General features: G+C 39.1%; 1 protein-coding gene across 3 annotated transcripts in view; it reads left to right on the forward strand.

Moving 5' to 3' along the window:
• The window catches only part of NCKAP5 (NCK associated protein 5), a 404131-nt gene that overhangs the window by 330426 nt on the left and 53706 nt on the right, over positions 1-19999 (forward strand). For 2 of the 3 annotated variants that reach the window (XM_075430787.1, XM_075430785.1), the window contains 5 exons: positions 5314-5418; positions 8552-8743; positions 9221-13035; positions 13724-13901; positions 18159-18237. In XM_075430787.1, coding sequence (XP_075286902.1) covers positions 5314-5418; positions 8552-8743; positions 9221-13035; positions 13724-13901; positions 18159-18237 — 4369 coding nt within the window. The remainder of the gene's footprint in view (positions 1-5313; positions 5419-8551; positions 8744-9220; positions 13036-13723; positions 13902-18158; positions 18238-19999) is intronic. The other variant, XM_075430786.1, reaches the window with a different exon arrangement.

Raw genomic sequence — 19999 nt, forward strand, 5'->3', positions numbered from 1 at the left:
GACAGTTGCTGTTCCCATTATAAACTGTGAAAATGGAGAGAATAATTTTCTTTTACTACAAAGTTAAACAGTGATGGCCATGACGTTCTGTTTATAGGAAGTGAATATAGTAGGGAAGTAGGACATAATTCTGAATTTTCTATTAAATATATAACTTCCAAGAGCTGAAAAATTATGATAATTTTACTTTCATGACATCGATTATATGCAATAAACCATCAGGCATTGCTGTATGTGCACAGTGTACAACTGCAATTACAGTTCCTATGTTAGTGATTATTAGAATTAAATATAATAAAGCATCTTTTAATAAAAATAAATATAATGGAAGCATCTTTTTACAGCTCTCACTTTTGTTTTTTTCACTATTTGGCTGTTTTCTGTTGCCAACCACTTGTTCTGCTCTCTTTAGAAAGCAGAATTACCATATGTCAAAAGCATATGTTTTACAAACTCTGATTTGTCTAAAGGCAAAATCTGCTTCTGCTTTCAGAGGTTTTATTATTTTTTCCTTATACTTAACTTTCTCCTGTATTCCAGAGTATTTAGTGTATGAGAGGTTCATACTTTGAAAGTGCGCATTCTTAATCTAGATAACTTCTGATGGAATAGATGAAGGATGTTCTCATCTCCAGCTGAACATCCCCTCTGCAATGTATCTAAGGACTGAAAAAATCAAGATTTAGTTTCATGACAGATTATATTTCTGCATAAACTAATACCATGTAAATTGCATACTCATATTTTTTTTCTTCCGTTCATCTGCTGTCTTCTATGGTATAATGGAAATGTAGTGTAGAGTACTATTTCTGTAAGACCTTTGAAACTAAAGCTCATCCTAGATGTGATTAATTCATAGCTGCACTCTACTTCTGGTGGAAATAACAGCTGAAGATGAAGAAGGGAATGAAGAGTGAAGCAGGTCAGATGACTGTGAAACAAAGTCAGCTGGAAAGAGCTCGTGTCTTTCATGAGCCTCTGTCACAACTATAAAGAGCTCACCATATCAGCCCTCTTCTTGTGTTGCACATTTGTTTGCACGCTTTTGATAGAGTTTTACTAAGACTTAACTCATTTAGTACAACAGGGGATAGAATCAGAGCGGTGGTGTTGCTGCCTGTGGACTTGAGGGGAATCTTTTTTGTGCAAAGTATTATTGAAAATGAGTGGTGTGAAGGCTGCAGAAGAGGTATTCACTGCCAATGGAATTGCAATGGTCGGGTTATACAGGAGAGCAGTCCCGAGTACGCCTGTTCGGGTCTGTGATGGTCCAGGTAACGGCAGAGGTGGGACGAGGCCACATGTACCAAACAAACATTGACAGCTTTGGCACGGAGCACCAGGATGAAAATGTCTCCTTAGAACCTAGAGAGAGAATTTCTTTCTTGTGAATGATGGACTTTGGCTGCTGTGAGAAAAGCAAAGCCAATTGATTTAATAGCAATTAACTCATCCAGTCTTGGAGAGCTGTGTACGGTTTGGCATAATTCATTGAAAATTGTTCTGGCAATGCTGCAGGCCATTAGACGTTTCAGCAAGGAGATGGGAACTGATAGATATTCTGCACAGATTCAGTCAGGAGGCACAATAGTTAGGGGAGTCTCTCTGTAATATTGCCTCATGCCAGCAGGTAGTAGCCTGCTTTCATCTTCCTAGAAAGCCTTAATAAGGATACTGCTGGGGGAAGGGGAGCCGGGCTGCTGTTTGATGGATTGGTTATCTGCCTGCCAGATAATTGTATTTCCTACTGCACTTGATATAATAGGTTTCCACCTAAATTATCAATTGCTTTGTTTTTATTTTTTGTGTGGGTTACGGGAGTTAATCTTGACATTGAGCCACAAAGGGCACGGCCTTTTCTGCATCAATCTCACAGATGAAGGAGGAGCTTTCCTGCTACTGGTTACAGGCAGCCCCAGAGAGGCCCTTTCTGCTCTGCCCTGGCCTCTGTGCCTCTCAACACCCACTTTCTGCAGAGGCATGGGTCCAGTCTAGCTAAGATGCCAGCAACTTTTTAGTCTGCACCTTCCCCGGCAGTACTCAGGACAGGGTAATTTCCAAGCCAGTTGGCCCAGCCCACGCTGTATTCACTTCCATAAGGGTTTTCTGTTCTGCAATCCAGTGCTCCTGATGGATCCCTGTGTTCAGAGGAGCCCAGACGTTCCCCACCATGTACAAATATTGCCTAGTTTTCCCTTATCATTATATAGGGCACCAACAAATGGGGCAGGTGACTTGTATTTGTAGTTGTAACTCCTCAGTTTTATATTTAAGTATTCGTTTAAAATGATGTGATCTTTTCTGTGGAAATCATTCGGTGCTGTGGTCCACCTTTTGTTGCCCTGCATCATGATAGCATCAACAGTGATGTTAATATTGTACAGTTTTCAAGGCACTCCTTGGTCCGGTTATGTGACCATCATCTGAAAATACCTGTAAAGGACACAGTACATTTTACTTATCTGAGAAGAAATGAGATTCAAGATACATAGTTAGCACAATCTGTTACTTGATTTTGAATGGATCATTAATGAGGTTTTTTAACAACTAGTAGAGTTTTTCACATTTTTTAATTAGAAAATAGAGCAGGAAAAAGAAAAAATAAATGAACGAAAAACAATTTTCTTATCATTTTTCTTTTGTAATTGGATGACTTGCTTCAGTGCTGTGTGACTATATTTAATTAATGAACTCAAACTTTGTTAGGCTGTTTGTTAATGCTAGTCATTATGCAGGCTGTGTGTCTGTTTATTTGCATATGTGTGTGTGGGAATATTCCCAACGTGGTGATCTTTTGTTTGATACAGGAATTTAATCACATTATACGTCTTGAGAACACACTTTTCTTCTTTGTTAATCATTTTAGTCTGCTGATTCGTCTTTGTTATCATAGTTTTATAGAGTCGTAGAGTTTAATGCTGGTGAAGATGATTCGAATATACTGTGCCAGGTGTGCAGCCCAGCCCTTCTGGTCACTGAGCTGGTGTGGAGGGACCTCCGTACCTCCGAGCTGTTTACAGCGTGCTCCACTGGGCTATGTCTTGTCACTGGCCAAAAATTGTTTCTGTTTTCTGCCTGTTCAAAAGTGTTAGATCCAATTGGGCTGATCTCTGCTCTAATGTCTGATACAGACAGTAACAGCAGCGCACTAAATTCTGTTGGATGACATTATGGGGGTATATTTAGTTTCCCTTATTGAAACGCATATATGTTCCCATTTCAGTAATGAAGTATTTAAAATGCCTTGCTGGAAAAATGGGAAGACAGTTTTACAACTGTAAAACTTCAGCAGCACTATTTCTAGGACACTTTTTTCTGGGAAAATAAATGTTCAACTATAAATGCTCATCCATCTCAGGTGTCCCCAGTCATCCTCTCTGATGCACAGATCTGGCTATAGCACCTACGGAAGCAAAACTCAGGAGACTGGTTTCACTGGAGAAAGTAATTCCTCTGCAAAGAGCAAGTACACCACTCATTCAGAACACTGGTGACTCCTGCTTCTCAAAACAGTGGATTTTTCTGGTGGTTCAGTGATACAGCTGGAGTTATTGTCAAGAATAACACGTGTACTAAGTCAGTAAAACTGTGAGTTTGGGAAGGCATTTTACCTGGAGCTTAAATCTTGAACAAGCACCTGACATTAGTTCTAGCAATAACACTTTAAAAGGTGTGCACTGAATAACTAGGCGATAGGCATCACTGATGTTAAAAAACACATAGCCAGGATGTATTTAATATTTATAATGAAAAGTATATTGGATACTGAATGCTTGTAACATTTAAATCTGTTCAGCAATATATTGGACAAAATATGTTTATACAGAACATCACTGAGATTTTCCATAATCTGTCTGCGACATATAGTACCTCCTGAAGAAACCTGGGTGTATATGTAACTCTTGAGAAATTGCTCCCAAATTTATAAGTAGTAGTTTAAAAAAAAAAATGCTAGATTGTCTGGAATAGAGGCCTAAAGCACAGCATGCAGTTAACAGAGGCTGTAGGAATGGCCACCTGCTTTGTTCCCTAGCAGATGAATTTCTGCAGTGGGTACCAGGAGGGCGGGCTGGGGAGTAGCTGGGCGTAAGATACTGCGTGCCTCATGTTTCAGAGCCCTGCAAAGAACTGTCTTGCCATCACTACTGCTGTGCAGTGTGGTTACAGATTCCCTTTGACCAAGCTTTGTGGATGGACAGGATGGTGGGCCGCTCATGCAGCCTCCACAAGTCTCCATGGTTCGCATCCTTCACACGGTCCCCCTGGCAAAGCGCCCTGGCAGGGTCTGCACCTTGGTGCCTCCAAGCTGAGCGCTGCGGTGCAGAGGAGGGGGTAGATGTGGTCTGTCAGGTTGCGAGCCTAGAGAATTAATGGGAAAATGAAAAAAGCCTGATCCAAAGTCCTTTTGTTTGGGTTTTTTTTTCAAGTTCTTTTTCATTGATTTCGGTGAACTGTGAGTCAGATCCATACTGCCTGTTACACGATATGTTGGTCCAATGACTGACCAGACTGCAGATATTTCTTCTTTTGAAGTCATCGGCCAAGGCATTCACATAAATCATGGGTTTTACTGAAACAGCAGAGTTAAAACAAATCAGGCTTAATACACACTGAAAGCCTTAGTAATTAGTATACAATTGAATATGGAGGAAGAGGCACAAGCTTAGCCATCCTTCCAAGCAAAACTGAAAAAAAGAACTGTGTATATAATCGAACAGCATGTGAATATTAATGCACAAAATCCTCTGAGTCCCTAGTTCCCTGATGTAATTATTTTCTATTCACATTAATTGTTCCTAACAGATGACATTAATGACTTTGAGTTAAAATGTGTGCAAGGGAGGTCTTCAGCAGATCAATGCTGTTTAAAAATAGGGTCACTTTTGCAATCATTCACTCAAGGTGTAACAGCTCGTAAATAAAACAACATTTAACGTGTTGATTGATTTATAAATGTTAATTTTGGAGTTCATTTTTATGCTTTTTTCCTGAAAGCTGTCAGACTCTGTGGATAATAGTGGGACTCGTATTCATTTGTCATTGTGGCATGTGAAATAATGATAAGTTGCAAAACAGTGACTAGAAGAAAAAGTAGAGTTTGTTTTGCTGAAGAATGATCGGTTCTGCAGACAGGACATCATGGACAAAGTAAGCAGCACAAACAGCACATTTCAAATTAGAACAAATTCTCTTTCACCTTGGGGGTCTTCACTTCCCTTGAAATTTAACAGCAGAGTTTGGAATTTTAAAAATGCTGATTTGCTGCATATTTGACAAATGCTTATGCTATGCTCATTCTCTTCTCCCCCCCAGAAACTCCATTCACGCATCTTAGACCTCTCATCTGGGGATTTGCTTTCAGAAGTAGAACGAAACAGAAGCCTGATGCAATCTCGAAATGCTGATGCTCAGATTCATGTGAGTTTTTGTGCTATCCTTGTACCCCTCGTTTGGCATCCTACTTTTCGCCTCTGAAGTCTGATGTCAGGGATGAGCCATAAAGCTGATCTCTGAATTGAAACACTGTTGAGGCAGGTAACAATACTTCTTTCCTTCTGTTCTCTGAAATTCAATATTGTGTCCTCAGTTGATATAGTAAGCAGATAGTGTCACTTTGCGCAAAAAAGTGTAAATCTTAGCAGTGTCCCTAAGATGCCTTTTTGGGTATTGATTACATCTCAGAATCTCTGAGAAATGGTCAAGGAGCTTTTTATTAAAGCCCGTACACCGTATTATTCATCCTACTTTTATGATATATTATGTATGAACTTTTAAAAATTCATGTGCTCTGCAGTTTTTTTTTCAGAAGGGGTTAGCCAGTGTGCTTATTTGGCAAAACATTAGCCAGCATGGCTTTCATGTTTCATTGTCAAAGAGAAAAGTAGCTTAAAAAACAAAACTCACAGAAAGATAGAGGGAAGCAAAGAGGACAAGAACAGGACATTGAACCTGTGGGTGCCTTTGATCATGAAGCATAGTAGTGTCAACAAAAATGTAATCTCCTTTGTAATATATACTTTAATGAAAAAGCATTGTTTCAAAGGTTCACAAAAATGCTAACGACCCTTTCCGTTATATGTAATTAAGCCTTCCGGTTAGGTTTTTCAAATACAGTTTTGTGTCTTAGTAGTCTGATTCTTTCAATTTTCTGTGGTTTCTAGCAAAAATTATGTGTTTGAATTGTAATACTACATTCAGGCCTTTTTACTCTAATTTTGTTAAAGGTGATAAATTAAGAGTCATGATTACGGAAAAGTAAAATTTCACCATGTCAGTTAATAAAGCCGTATGCAAGTTAAATATATTTAATTAATGCATCATAAACATATTATTCAAAGTACTTTCTCAGACAATTTAGAGAATAAAGGTAAATTGCAGGAGAAAATTCCACTCTCTCTTTAGTGATTTGAATTCAGTCAAGAAATTGGGTAGATATCCTGCTTCAGAATCTGTAATGGCATGATATTTTTTGCACATTTTCTCATCTCTTAAACAATAAAGATGATTACAGTAATATACTGTTCTTTTGCTTTGCTTAGATATCTCCCTTCTTCCACTTGCTAAAACCGTAGGGCCAAATGCCTTCCTCCTCTCTTTGGGTGCAAAGGAAACCAAGTGAGGGGATGGGAAGGCTCTCAGGCTAGCTGAAGACGGCAGGAAGGGACGGCAGTGCTTGTCAGTATGCTGTGATCTCCTCTTTCCTCCTACAGTAGATTCTTACAGGAAAGGATTTTACAGGCATCCTTCCCTTAAATACTGTTGACTGGGACAGGGCCCAGTATAAAGGGCAGAAATTTGACATGACATGTTTTCCCAATGCCACAGCTGAAAGGCAACGAAATAGCCAGAACAAACAGATGCTGCCATTGGCCTCTATACAGCCAACCTTACAGGGAGTGACGCCGTCAAAGCTGAGGAAGCTGATGAGAGAAGGTCTCCCATGGGAACCATGATGTCAGGAATAAAGAGTAATTTGTCTCAACAAAGCAAGAAAGTCTGTTTCAGAGCCAAAAACACAGGCATTGGCCTGCCTCTGATGCGTCCCAGAGCCAGTGGATTTAAAAGCTACTCCTGCATCCATTTGACTTCCTGGGAAAACATGTACCAAGAACTCCCAGAGGTGAAATGTGCTCTTGCTACCTCTAAATGATTTTCCCATTCATAGGTTTTGCCTGTGACAGAGAATAATGATTTGCCCTGTACTTACGTTTGTCAAAAACAAAACTTATTATATCAGTTGAGCAGGGAACAGCTGTACTGATGAACTGCTCAGCAGCAGAAATTCTGCTCTCTCCCATTTAACTGAAAAAAGGTTCAACCCTCATAGTAATAAATGGGAGGACATGGGGGAATGAGTGGAAGAAAGGAGCAGAAGTCCAACAAACATGTTAGTGTATGAGAAGAGCCTACAAACTGAGCATTTTTCCAGAAAATTGCATGAAGAAGCTCTGTCTACTGCATATACAATTTTGAGGATTGTTTTGTTGATCCCATAACTTCAGATTTCTTGTGTCTTCCTGAATATAAAGGTAAAATTTTCATCTAAGCAAAATTAATTTGGGCTGTATCTACAGACAAAAATCAATAAATATTGTTTGAGCTTGCACAATTATATTCCGCCATAATGAAATCCAAAGCAAAGTTTTATGAAACAGAGTCATGTCACTCTGTCTGGTGTTCCTGGTAATTAAAAAGGTGTCTGATTCTGTAGTGAAACGGGAGAATAGCAGAACAGAATGGTGCAGGCACTTAACATTAAAGAAGCTCTAACACTGTTAGGCACAAGAGTATTAGTTTGAAAACAAATTAAAGGCATCCTAGAAACTCCTACGGAGGTTTAATATTTTACCTAAAGTGCTATCTGCTCTTCATTACTCTGTTCCTCAAAGCTGGCACTTAGTCACAGTCAGCTGAAATTGCATTTGGAGAGGGGTGATAACTACACAAGTACTAAAGGCAGCCATAAAGTGTCAATAAATTGCATAAGCAAGAGGCTTCAGCTGTCTGCGAGCGACACAAAGATGGATTGCCCTACGTCAGAGAGTTTCTTAGACAAAGCTTTGAACTAGATAGGAAACCAAAATTAGACTGTAATGGAGAGATTCCATTCTCAGTGGACATTCTGGTTGGGATACTAAATTAATTTACCTTGTCCAGGGTGCACAGCCTCATCTGTTACATTGTAGGGCTATAATGCAGTTGTCAAGATGTGCTTGTATTCTTACAACTTTGTTTTCCGTATCTTACTGAAGCAACCTGCTTATGTACGAAGCATAATTCAAATAGACTAAGAATAATCTTTAGCAAAAGAAGAGCAGAATAGTGGTTCGAGAATAAAGAAGAAAACATGGAGGACTGTGGATTTTTCCCCCAACAAATGAAAATGTTAGCGATTTTTAATTTAGTTCTCTGTATTAAATTCACTAGATGCTAATGGCATAACAGGGAGATGTAAGTAGCTTATGTGCTTTTTCTTTGTCCTTGTTAATCACAGGGAACTTAAATGATCTTTTTCCAGCCATAATATGTATCTTTTCTTCTCGTATTTTAGGAATGCCAGCAGAATGTGAAATCCAGTATACCTGTCTTGAAATGCCAGAGTCAATCAAATATGACAGGTCCTAGCCGCCTATATCCTCGGAGCAGCTGCAGTAGCAGTGAACTCTCCCTCTCAAGCGCTTGCAGCGAATATTCCAGTGGTTCCTCCTACACTTGGAATGATGGGAAGACTTGCAGCAAAAGGGTAAATCAAGTTAATTCTCTAAATTTATTAGCTTAAGTTCACCTGAAACAAGACTAATTGAAAAGCTGCCTATGTCAGATTTTTTCTCTTTCTTCTCTCTTTTATATTTAAAACAGTTGTCACTAAACTCACTAAGTTTTCCTCAATGTCTCCCTCCGTCTCACTCCCTTTTAATTTTTTTAACAATTCCTTTATCATTCCAATTTGCTTATAGTTTCCTCATTTATTCTGTCTTTCACAATCCAGATTGTTCTTCTTTATCTTAATCCTTCTATGTGTATTGTTCTTCCTACAGGTTTTAAATGCACTGCAGCCTTCACACCATTTTGAAATCCTTTATTAAAAAGAACATTGCTATTAATAGCAATGGATGAAATGTAATGCCCTGTGCAACTCCTAAATCTCTTTACTTAAATGGTAACACTTTTTATTAACAGCACTTGTGAGTAATATGCGAGTTTTATTTTGTTTTACCAGTCGTCCGTGAGCTGGGATAAAAGAATGAGCATTGGTTCTTCGCTCCCAAGCAACCTCTCAAGTCCTGCAGATGATCTACCTCCAACTCGTATCAAGGAAAACCATATCTTAGAAGGGCTGAAGAAATTACAGAAGCAAAAAATATTACTTGAAACACCTGCAGTAATATCAAAATGGGGTTACAAAGATTGCATGAACTCTAATGAAGGAATATATTCCCCTGGAGTTAAATGTGGCAGCCATAACGAACAGACACATTGTAAGCCAATGGAAATAGGAGGTCTTTGCGTTGAACATAGCAAAACCTTCTCTTACGATTCAGATTCGCATGATGATGCAGATGACGACTCTTCCTCCTTACTGTTGCTGCAGGAGGTACCAAGCAAAGACTGCAGGACCTATTGCAACAAATTAACTCACAGCGTTTCTGATAGTCTCTTTGACTGGGATCCTAATAGGAAACATTTGCCAGAAAGTTCATATTTTAATTCAAAGGAAAGACCTGAAAAATTGACTAGTTTTGTCAGTGGATTTCAGGCAGAAGTAAAATTGTGTACCAGAGCAAAGCTGCCCAAGTTACAGTTAAATCAAAGCCACGCTAATATAGGCTGGAAGGACCTTAATTTTCAGCTTTCAGATACTGACGACAACGAAGTGTTGGATGAATTGCATATAGAAAGCAGTGATGAGAAAAGTCCGTCAGATTTAGTAGCAACTCCTTTTACTGAGAAGTACACAAAGACCTCTGACATACTCAAAGGCAGGGAGAATTCTCAGTTTTTATCTACTGACAAAGAGGAAAAGCAGATATCTGCTCACTCAGACATTAGGCCAAAGACATGTAATTTCATTAAACAACAAAAGGTTATAAAAAAGACCTCTTCTGAAGAGTGCATTAGCATAATATTTGATGCTGAGGATGGTGAGCCTATTGAATTCAGCTCACATCAAACTGGAGTTGTCACTGTAACAAGAAATGAGATTTCAATCAGCCAGCCTCAAACTAGGTCCAGTGCAGAATACACTGAACTTATACCTCAGGGAATAACTGATTTGCAGACAGGAACCAATGCTAGAAACTATACTGCTTTGGAAAGACCTGAAGATGAAACCGAGAGAAAGACTCTTGATCATAATACAGGAAATAAAAATACAGTTGTCCCCATGACCTGCAGTGAATCTTCACACTGTGGAAGAGTGACACTGCAAAATACTCCACAACAAAAACTACTGAAGTCCATGTATGATGTATCATACAACGCCAATTCAAGCTCCACTGTGCAGGCAGGAATCAATCAAAAGCCAAACTTGACTAAAATACCCAGCAGAGGTAAATTTTCTCCACAGAAGACTGCAGTGAAGGAGAGTGAGGAGACACCTGTAGCTCAGTCAGTGGACCCTGCAACCCTTGAAAACTCACCTGCTCTGCCACCTGTAAAGCTTTCAAGATTCAAAAAGGCACAAAGTCCACCTCGTAATTTTGACTCAAAAGTCGACTTCCAGGTTCCAAAGCCCCCTGCCCACCCCCTGCCCAGCTTGAAACGTCCAGGCAGAGGCGACGGGTCAAAGTATCCAAAGAGTCAGAGTCCAGCATCACCACTGTTGCCTCAGCACCACATAGAGCCCAGTGACTATGGAGAACCTCCAACCAGAGACTTTCATTGTGATTTAGCAGCCGTAGAAGCCCGATCACCGTCCCCACCCCTCCCTCCAGGCAGGTCAACATCCCTGTTGATTCGGCCTAATTATGCTCATTCACCACCTCTAGCAGTAAAGTTAGGAGGAGCTGGTCCTAGTGAAACAGCAGAAAATATACTGAGATCATCACCGTTAAAAGGAACTGTGAACTCTGGCTTTCATAATCAATCTAGTCATTCTGGGGCCACAACTGAATTATCTTGCCTTCAAGAAAATGGAGAAGCAATTACGAAAAATAAATGCATATCCCAGCAACCCCATAGTGCATGCCAAGGGCTTTCCAAAGCTTCCACAAAGCAAGTCTGCCCAAAAAAGCCTAATGAGCTGAGTCTCCACAGGAATTGTGATTTTTCCAACACAGATTTTCAGACAGCCAGATCCTTTTCTCTAGGTTGTCCATCATTGGAAACAACTTCTTCACAACATGCATGTTCCAGTAAAAAAGATACTTCCAGTGACAGTGGGGTGGATCAACCACAGAAGATGCCAAACGGTCTCCATGCAACTCCTCCATGTCATACAACAAGCACAAGTGAGCCTTTACTATCTCAGGTAAACAATTCCCCGTTGTCAACACTGTTTCATGGTAGTGACACTGCACATGCTGCCCAAAACTCTAATGAGAAAGGAATGAAAACCCGTCTCCCTGTAGGACTGAAATTATTTGTCAAATCTCCCCAGCTTCTCCGAAAGAGCTCCACTGTACCAGGGAAGCAGGAAAAAGACAGTATAAATGCAGCTTCCAAAAGTAGCGTGAGTTCAAGTAAGTACAAGCATAATGAATCCATAAGTGTAACCACTAGAGGTGCAATGGATGCTGAGTTAAAAGACTTTACATCTGATACCAAAGTAAAAAATAATTTTACTGTGGGACTTAGTATGGATACAGCATCACCTCATTCACATGAAAACTGCAACTCTGTGGTAGACAGAGTAGATGGATTAGAAAACAAATTAGTTAAGAGGTCTGTTTCTTCTAGCAACAAGTCACACTTGAAGCCAGCTCTGGGCATGAATGGAGCGAAAGCTCGGAGTCAGAGTTTTAGCATTCATACAGGGGACAAGCCATCTGCCCCTATGACAGAAGGTCTCGGAAAAGTACGGACTCAGATTATTACAAACACTTCTGATAGAGGAAATTCTCTAACAAGGCAGAACTCAGCCACGGAAGGACTTCAAATCAAGGCTATTCCTGGGTCAGCAGTGACACCAGAGACTCTTTCGTATACTCCTAAAACCACAGAAAATTCTTATTCTAGACAAGGTTCTCTTGGAAATATGAGTAGTTGCAATAGCCAGCATGGAAGCCCAAGCAAACTGCCCTTCAGATCATCTGCAAAGGTAGATATGTTTCATAATACTTCAAAATGTGATGGAAACAAACCATTTTCTCAGAAAGATGGACGCAGTCTATCTGTCCACAGTGAGAAAAGCACTGAAAGTTTTAAACACGAAGCTCTAAGTAAAAAAAGTGGTCTGCCAGCAGAATTGGGGATGGAAGCACCAGCTACTGGAGCTTCCAAACAAATTTCATCATTTCGAAGCTCAGATGGAATAAAGTGTCCTCATAAACTGGAAGCAACAAAGTCGCGAAGACAGCAAATGTCTTTAAAGTTAGCAGAAGCCTCTGAGAAGGTTACTGGTGTTTTGAGTTCACCGGCTCTACAACCTACAATAGAGGAGAAAGTCATGTTATGCATCCAAGAAAATGTGCAAAAGACCAAATCCCCCACTGCGGAGACTAAACAAAGGACTGGGCCTTCTATAGCTAGTTGGTTTGGCTTTCGAAAGAGTAAGCTTCCAGCACTGAGTAGCAGGAAGACTGACGTTCCTAAAACAAAGGTAGAAAGAAAAGATGCAAAAGTTTCAGGATTTGGAATTAAGCAGGCAAAGTTAGAGAGAAGAAGAGAAAAAAAGAAAACTGAACAGCACTGTGAAACAGAAAATGAAATTAACAGGAAAACAGACAACGGTGACCTTTTAGCGGATGTCATGGAGAGCAAAATTATGGAACCTTCACAAGGCACGCCTGGTGAGATTGAGTGTGAACAAGTCAAAGGTTCCACCGCAGCTACATACTCACCAAAAGACAGTTTTATGAAAGAGCTTTTAAGCAGGTAAAATGCTGGAACGCAGCTCGGGATGTGGTGTTGTGCACTGTAGCTTTACAGATGCTCAGACGCTAATTTCAATGTATGTTAGACTGAGAATATGTCACAGTGATCAGTCAGTACACTATCAGGACTTTAATCTCTATAGGAAAAAACATTAATAATGAGATGATAATTTTGTTCATGTTACTTTGTTAACCAAACCAATGGCCTTTGAAATTAAAGAATGGCAAGTCACATCCAAGTTGACAGAAACGCAAATGCTTCCAGAAATCAAGAATCTAGGCAGATTGTGTGTGAAGACAGGATAATTAGGTACATGTTTTAATATATTCCATCTTCATGTGTTGCAACCAGCAAACATATATTTGGTAGCTAGTCAGAATTAATTATGTTTCTAGCTACTGCAACCTACGGTCACAGAAGAACTTAGCAATTGCTATACTGTATGTTCATGTTTGCCCCACAGCAGTCCCAAATATGATGTAAATCATTATACATGAAAGACTAAATTGATATACTACCTGAAATTGCAAGTGACAGATTTGATCAAGGCTAGTTAGAAACATTTATCACTCAAAGGTCTAGAGACAGAAAGATACAGAGAGGTTACTTTAAACATTAAAGGAACGGAAAAGTAGAGTGATTGAAGAAGGGCAATGTAATTTATCAGAGGAATCGTCTCTACCTGCAGAGTTGATAAGAAAGCAGCTCAGCAGACAGAAAGTGGATCAAATAATGTTTCCTACAGGAGTGTGTCGAAGGGCAGCTCCCAGGGCTCCTCTCTTCATGGCAACTCTATCAGCTCTCAAGGAAACCACAAGAAAAACAGCAACACAAAAGCTGATACGGAAATGCAGAATCAGACCCTGGTAAGTGCTTTAGCACATGAAACATTATTACCTTCTTTTTAACTTCAGGATGTGTTCTTTATTACCAGTACAGGCAAACAGGATAATAACTGTTTATATATGATAGAAAGATTTTGTGTAGCTAGAGAATTGTGGATTAATACAAAAGTTGGCAGCTTGACTACAGACCAGATTATACAGCTAGTCATGAAGATCCTACTGCTTCTGCTGGCAATTCGATTCCAGGGGAGATACATGCACAACGATGCTATAATCATACTGTAGTGGAGTGAAATAATAGGACCGTTTTCTTTATTTTCGTTTTTTCCGATTTCCTTAAAAATTGCATGCCAGTGTTGAACATTCCTCTGAACATTACAGAAATCATTAAGCCTGAAAAGTGCAGTGCTGATGGCGAAAAGGCAAAGTATTTGACCACATTTGGGAATATTTGTCAATTAAGAGGGAGTCTTTCAAAAGCAAAAACATACATTTGACCCATGTCTCTCTGTACCGTGGAAAATCTCTGTTAATGCCCTGTAGTTTTATGCTTCAATAAGGTACTAACTCTACCTGATACTTTAATTTGCCCAGGGAGTAGGAATGTTACAATTTAGAAGAAAATTCTTTTTATTTTCTGGTAGCTGCTGGATTCTCCTTCATGAAAGGTTACGTGAGTGGCTGACTTTTGTGCATTGAGAAGTGCGCAGAGAGAGTCCAGGACAGTAGCCTGAAGTCAGAGTGAATGGGCGCCCTTGTGAAGCTTCAAATAATTAACCTTAGAATTTAGTGAACAATTTCTCGCCTAGCAAGGGCCTTTTACATGACGTTTTAAAGTCCAAGCACCAGGAAAACGGAGATGCTTTAACTCAATGAGCATTCTTTTCTCGTTTCTGATAGCTGTCTTGACCATATTATTATGAAGATTATTAACAGTAATCACAATTTTCACAAAATGGTCTGAAAACTTGTGCCAAATATAACACTGAGCATGAAGTTGAGGATATTAATTTTGTTGTTATGATAAAACTGAGTTATTGAAGTACAGCACATGCAACTATTTCATCTGAGAGAATGTGAAATACAAGTATTTTAGGATGTGTTTCAAGGGTAAAAAGAATTTCAAAAAGCTTCATAATGGGAACTGGAAGAACTCCTAGCTTCATACTGGTGTTTAGGAGGCTTAAGATTATAAAGTATCGCACACATGGTTTCAGTTTCAGGCAAATGTGGTTTTTTTACTTTAATGCAGATGTCTTTCCTAAAAACATCTGCAAGGTTATTTTTTAAAACTTACAGGGAACATAGGCAGAACGAATGTGTTTGACAACTTTTTCCTCCTGACTCCTCTGGTATCATCTCTTCTTTTAAAATGTAGATGTCTCCTGCATTATATAACCACAAATTATAAGCATATCTAAGGCTGTCCTTGTAGTGTCACTGAAAGGAAAGGGAGAGAATGAAAGTCTGGAAATGTGCAATATGCAGGAAATTCAATCCAGCTGATCTAGAACTTTGATAGCAAAGCAGAGCCCCTTATCAGAGCCACTCAGTTTAACTATGCCCCATTTAATATGGTCCTGACAGCTTACGGTATATCTGCACTGTACAGAAGTACAAAAAACTCTACACATTGCTTCTACAATTTCTTTCTAACTTACTGTTTTCTAATGCCGCAATAATTTGCTGTGCTTTTTGTCTGTCATTTTGTGAAGTCTTTCTAAATGCAGCAATAATATTCATTCAGGACTGTATAGTGTATCTTCAAGAAACGCACTTTATCAGGCAACTACAAAGATTGTGCTTAATAAATGTAAATAATGGAGGTGTGCTAATTATACTAATCTAGTTTTCAAGGATGTGTTAGTCATGGGGAAAAGGCATTACCTGTCCTATACCACTCCCTTGTTCACTCGGAAGCAAAGTATTTTTTGTGTTGTTTTTGAAGATTAAGTTACATTATATGCTTCATCTTTTTGAGTTTGATATTGTGTTTTTTTATGACACTTCATTCCTGAAAGAAATATCTAGTGCAAAAAGACTGAGGACATCTAGAGTAACGAGGTTAAAAACATGCTTACAGTTCTTAATGCTAATTTATGAAGGAGACATACCTTCAGATTCCACAGTATGTGATATTTCATCTCGTCCTCCAAACTTCTACAAGAAAAATAATGGAAAGTCTTTAAATTCAAAGTCCATGCATCTTATTACTATCATTTCCAGTTATTCTTTGGTGTCTGCTTACTTTGAAGCAGGTTGCAAAGAAGCAGGAGATAGCTGTGACTGAAGAGAGTCGCATGCGGTAGAATGGCCTGTTGTGCATTTTTTTGCTTGTAAAAAGACAAAATGAATGCTTTTGGACAAAACAGCATCAATCTTTTGAAAAGCTCTAAACTAAGGAGATTTCTTTTCTTTCTTGAACAATGCAAAGTGCATTCAGTTGTATAGGTTCAGTGTGGAAGCTGCTGTATTTCAAAACTGCTTATCATTATATACCGCTTCTTTAAATCCTGGCCGTAACATTTTTTTACATCAATTTTCTAGCAAGTTTTTCCTTTAAAGCCTGTTCGATTTTTGATGATTAAATCTCTTCTGTTATGATTTGCCAGGTAAAGACTTCAGGCACTATTACACCATAACATATGCACCAATTACTTCTGATTTCTGTTCATGCAAAGAATGTTATTGCTTGCCTGCCCCTGAATTTATGGAAAAAGCAATGTTCCACCAATGGCGGCCTTGTGCATTCACCTTCAGAGGGAAATGCTTCCCGTTAGTGTTCATCAAAAAAGCACTTTGCTCTAAAGGCCAGCCAACAGAAATACATAATCCTTTAGCCCACACCAAGGATATTCTACATTCTCCAGTACTTTTTCATGTCCTTGGCTGGAGCTTAAGGTGAGATACAATCATTTTTGTGCTGCACTGCTTCATTTCATCTTTGTGGTTTTATTACAGCCTAGTGTAATTTAGAAAAGCCATGGGCTTTACTTTGTGAGGTGGAAGTGCGGCACCAAAATCAAGACACCAGGAGTTTAGTATAGCACTGCCTGTCTGCAGTCTGTGTGTTTGGGGAATACCCGGAGATCTGTCCTAATATTGTGAAATGTCACATCAGCAGCAAGCCACAGACCGCCATGCAGTCTGCACATGTGAGAAATTGTTTTACCCGTAATTCGATGCCAAATGAGCACATACTCTCCTCTCCATTTTCCATAGCCTGAAGAGCCTCATTTCAGAAAAAAAGATGTAATCAAATCTCTGGGATTAAGAGATTATAAATGCACTTTTATAAATACAGAGTGCAAGTCTTTCATGTCTTACTGAGGCTAGTCACAAGTTTACTTGTGTAAGCCAGAAAAAGCAGAATATATACTATGACCAAAAATAGGTTACGCAAATGATGATAAATTCTACTGGTTTAGATTACAGAAGGTATTTAATGTTATTGTGAACGTGTTGTGAGTAGTTTAAAACAATAGAGTGATTAACAAATAATTTAAGATCTCTGAGATACTGAAAGTATTTTTTTCTGCAGTGCTGGCTTTCCTTCTCTCATCACCCTGAAAGTATCTTCATTCCTGTTTAATTTATATAACGTGGCAGAAAATTATGTCCCTGGATCTGAATTATGGCCGCTGATGGCATGTAATGGAGGGAGTTTTCACTGTGTGCTAGTAAAATACTCAGATTATATATACATTTGGGAAATAGGAGTGCAGAAGAACAGAACAAAAATATGCCTTCTGAAAAACAGAGTATCTAGCGGGTTTGAGTAACACATACAGGCTCTTAGTCTGCACTGCATTCTTAAATGAAGTTTTTCTCTCTGTTTAGCTTATAAATGCCTTTAAACAGAGGTGGAAACAAAAATGCTGAAGCTCATTGTTTGCAAACTGAACTATAGAGATACCACATCACACATTAAGTTCACTTTTTTTTAGCACAGAATCTGAAACATAATATTTCTAGAAAGAAACAAATAATAGGTCAGGAGAACTGAGCATAATTCTTTTTTTTTCAATGCAGAAAAAGACTTGCATTTTCCAAGTTGCATTTTCCAAGGGTATTTTTTGCTGCATATTGTGACTTTGAATGAAGTTGAAAGTTGTTATCCTCAGGTATCTTTCATAGAATGAGACAGACTACATACTTCCACTCTTAGCTGCCCTGTAACTTTACTCTGGTTTATTTCTGAAAAGATATTCTGTCATTATCATGAAGCAACATAAACAGAGTCACAGATGTTCTTCGCTTTTGTTGTACTATGCACAGGCTAAAGTAGTCACAGAAAACCTGCAAGAAGAAGAGGAGGACACCATGACAAGGACTACATGTCAGAGTCATGTGATAGGTACAAAATTATATTTTACACTGGATTTTATTGCTGTCTCAGTTCTTGGAAGAAAACATGTTTAATTCCCATTACTTTATTTGTTTGCCCTCCTAATGTCAGCTTTATGATTCATTTAGCTCTGTTCCTGATAGCCAGATTTCACCAACTATATAGAAGATGAGTACATACCATTACCAATTGTGGATCAATGCAATGCTTGACAGAAGGGCTTTGCTATTTGGCTATGAAAGATTATTTCGGCTTCCAAAATTAGCGGTTTACATATGGTGGTTTAACTTGAGGGTTGTTGTGCATGATGCTTTCAGTGGGAATAACACTGATACACTGTAACTCTGTCATCTGGCCTTGAATTAGTAAAATTCAGAATAAAATTCTGAATAGCAGAATAATTACTATGATAAACTAAACCAGAAGGAGTAGCAAACCAGGTGTCTGTTGAGAAGACCTTAAAGCTGTTGTTGAAAATAAAATTGCCTTTGCTCTATGCTTTTCAGGAGGGTAGCACCATCCGCCCTGCTTCTTGATTGTCATACACTAATTTTTAACCTCAGTACATGTTAAAACATCTAATAGGCAATGAAGGACAATACAGAAGTCTGTTTGGGATCTGTATTAGAGTAGTATGTCACCAATATAAGGAACTGATTCTGAATGAAAAAGATTCTCCTTTAGCAAGTTCCCTTTGCAGGTGGAGACTACAGTAATAGTTAAAATCTGATTCAGTGTTTTCAGGACGCTAAGTGATTCTGCTAGCTAGAAGCCCTTTCATTTCACTAATACTGTCAACCCAGCAAGTGGGGCTGAACAGACATATCGTGTCAAAACACATTTCTCTTTGGGGTAGTAGGAGAATGTTTGCATGCTTTATCAACTTGCACATCCTTTTCAGTCCTAAATTCAGCCAAATAAACTCTGGCTGTCTTACTTGCAGAAGAGATCCCTAAACTATTTCCTGTCTAAGAACCCAGCCATAACCTGGCTCCATGTTTTGGTTTTGCCTCAATTTGCAACAAAAGAACCACGCAGTTACTCTCTCACTCCTTCCCCCTCCCCAGTGGGATGTGGAGGAGAATCAGAAGGAAAAAGGCAAAAATTCGTGGGTTGGAATGAGAACAGTTTAACAGAATGGCACAGGGAGAAGAAAACAGCAGTCAATAACACTAATAAAAAGCATATACAACATGTAGTGTTCTCACCACCCAATACTCAGCTGCTCCTGAGTAGCAAAAGCCCTTTCTTCAGCCAGCTCCCACTTAAATACTGAGCCTGACACCACATGGTATAGAATATCCCGTCTGATTGGCTGTTTGGGTCAGCCCAACCAGCTTGTTGTGAAAATTAACCCTATCCCAGCTGAACCCAGGACACTCTGTTACAGCAGCTAAAGAACAAGAACTTTGAACAGCGCAGTGTGAGACTCTGAGGGGATTCTGTGAGTGGGTAGGTACTAGCCCTGAAAAGAGAAATACGTGCTTCTCACTCTGTGAATAGAGGACTTACTTTCTGTTACTAGAAATTATCCTAAAGAGAGTAACTCACTTATGATTGTTCAGAATTATTTTTCCTCAGACTGAAATAATTATTTTGCCTCCGCCCCAAAATTCTCAAAACTTTTGCTTTGAGTTGATGTGGAGTGTTTCGGTTTAGTTTTTTAATCCAGATACTGAGCAAGAAAAACCAGCTATTTGCAGAGCTTTTTTCTGAAAAGACTCCAGTGCTTCCTTGGTGTTCATCAGTGTAATTGATGGAGGTGGCTGGG

The sequence above is a fragment of the Opisthocomus hoazin genome, chromosome 9, assembly GCF_030867145.1.
Source record: "Opisthocomus hoazin isolate bOpiHoa1 chromosome 9, bOpiHoa1.hap1, whole genome shotgun sequence".
NCBI lineage: Eukaryota > Metazoa > Chordata > Aves > Opisthocomiformes > Opisthocomidae > Opisthocomus > Opisthocomus hoazin.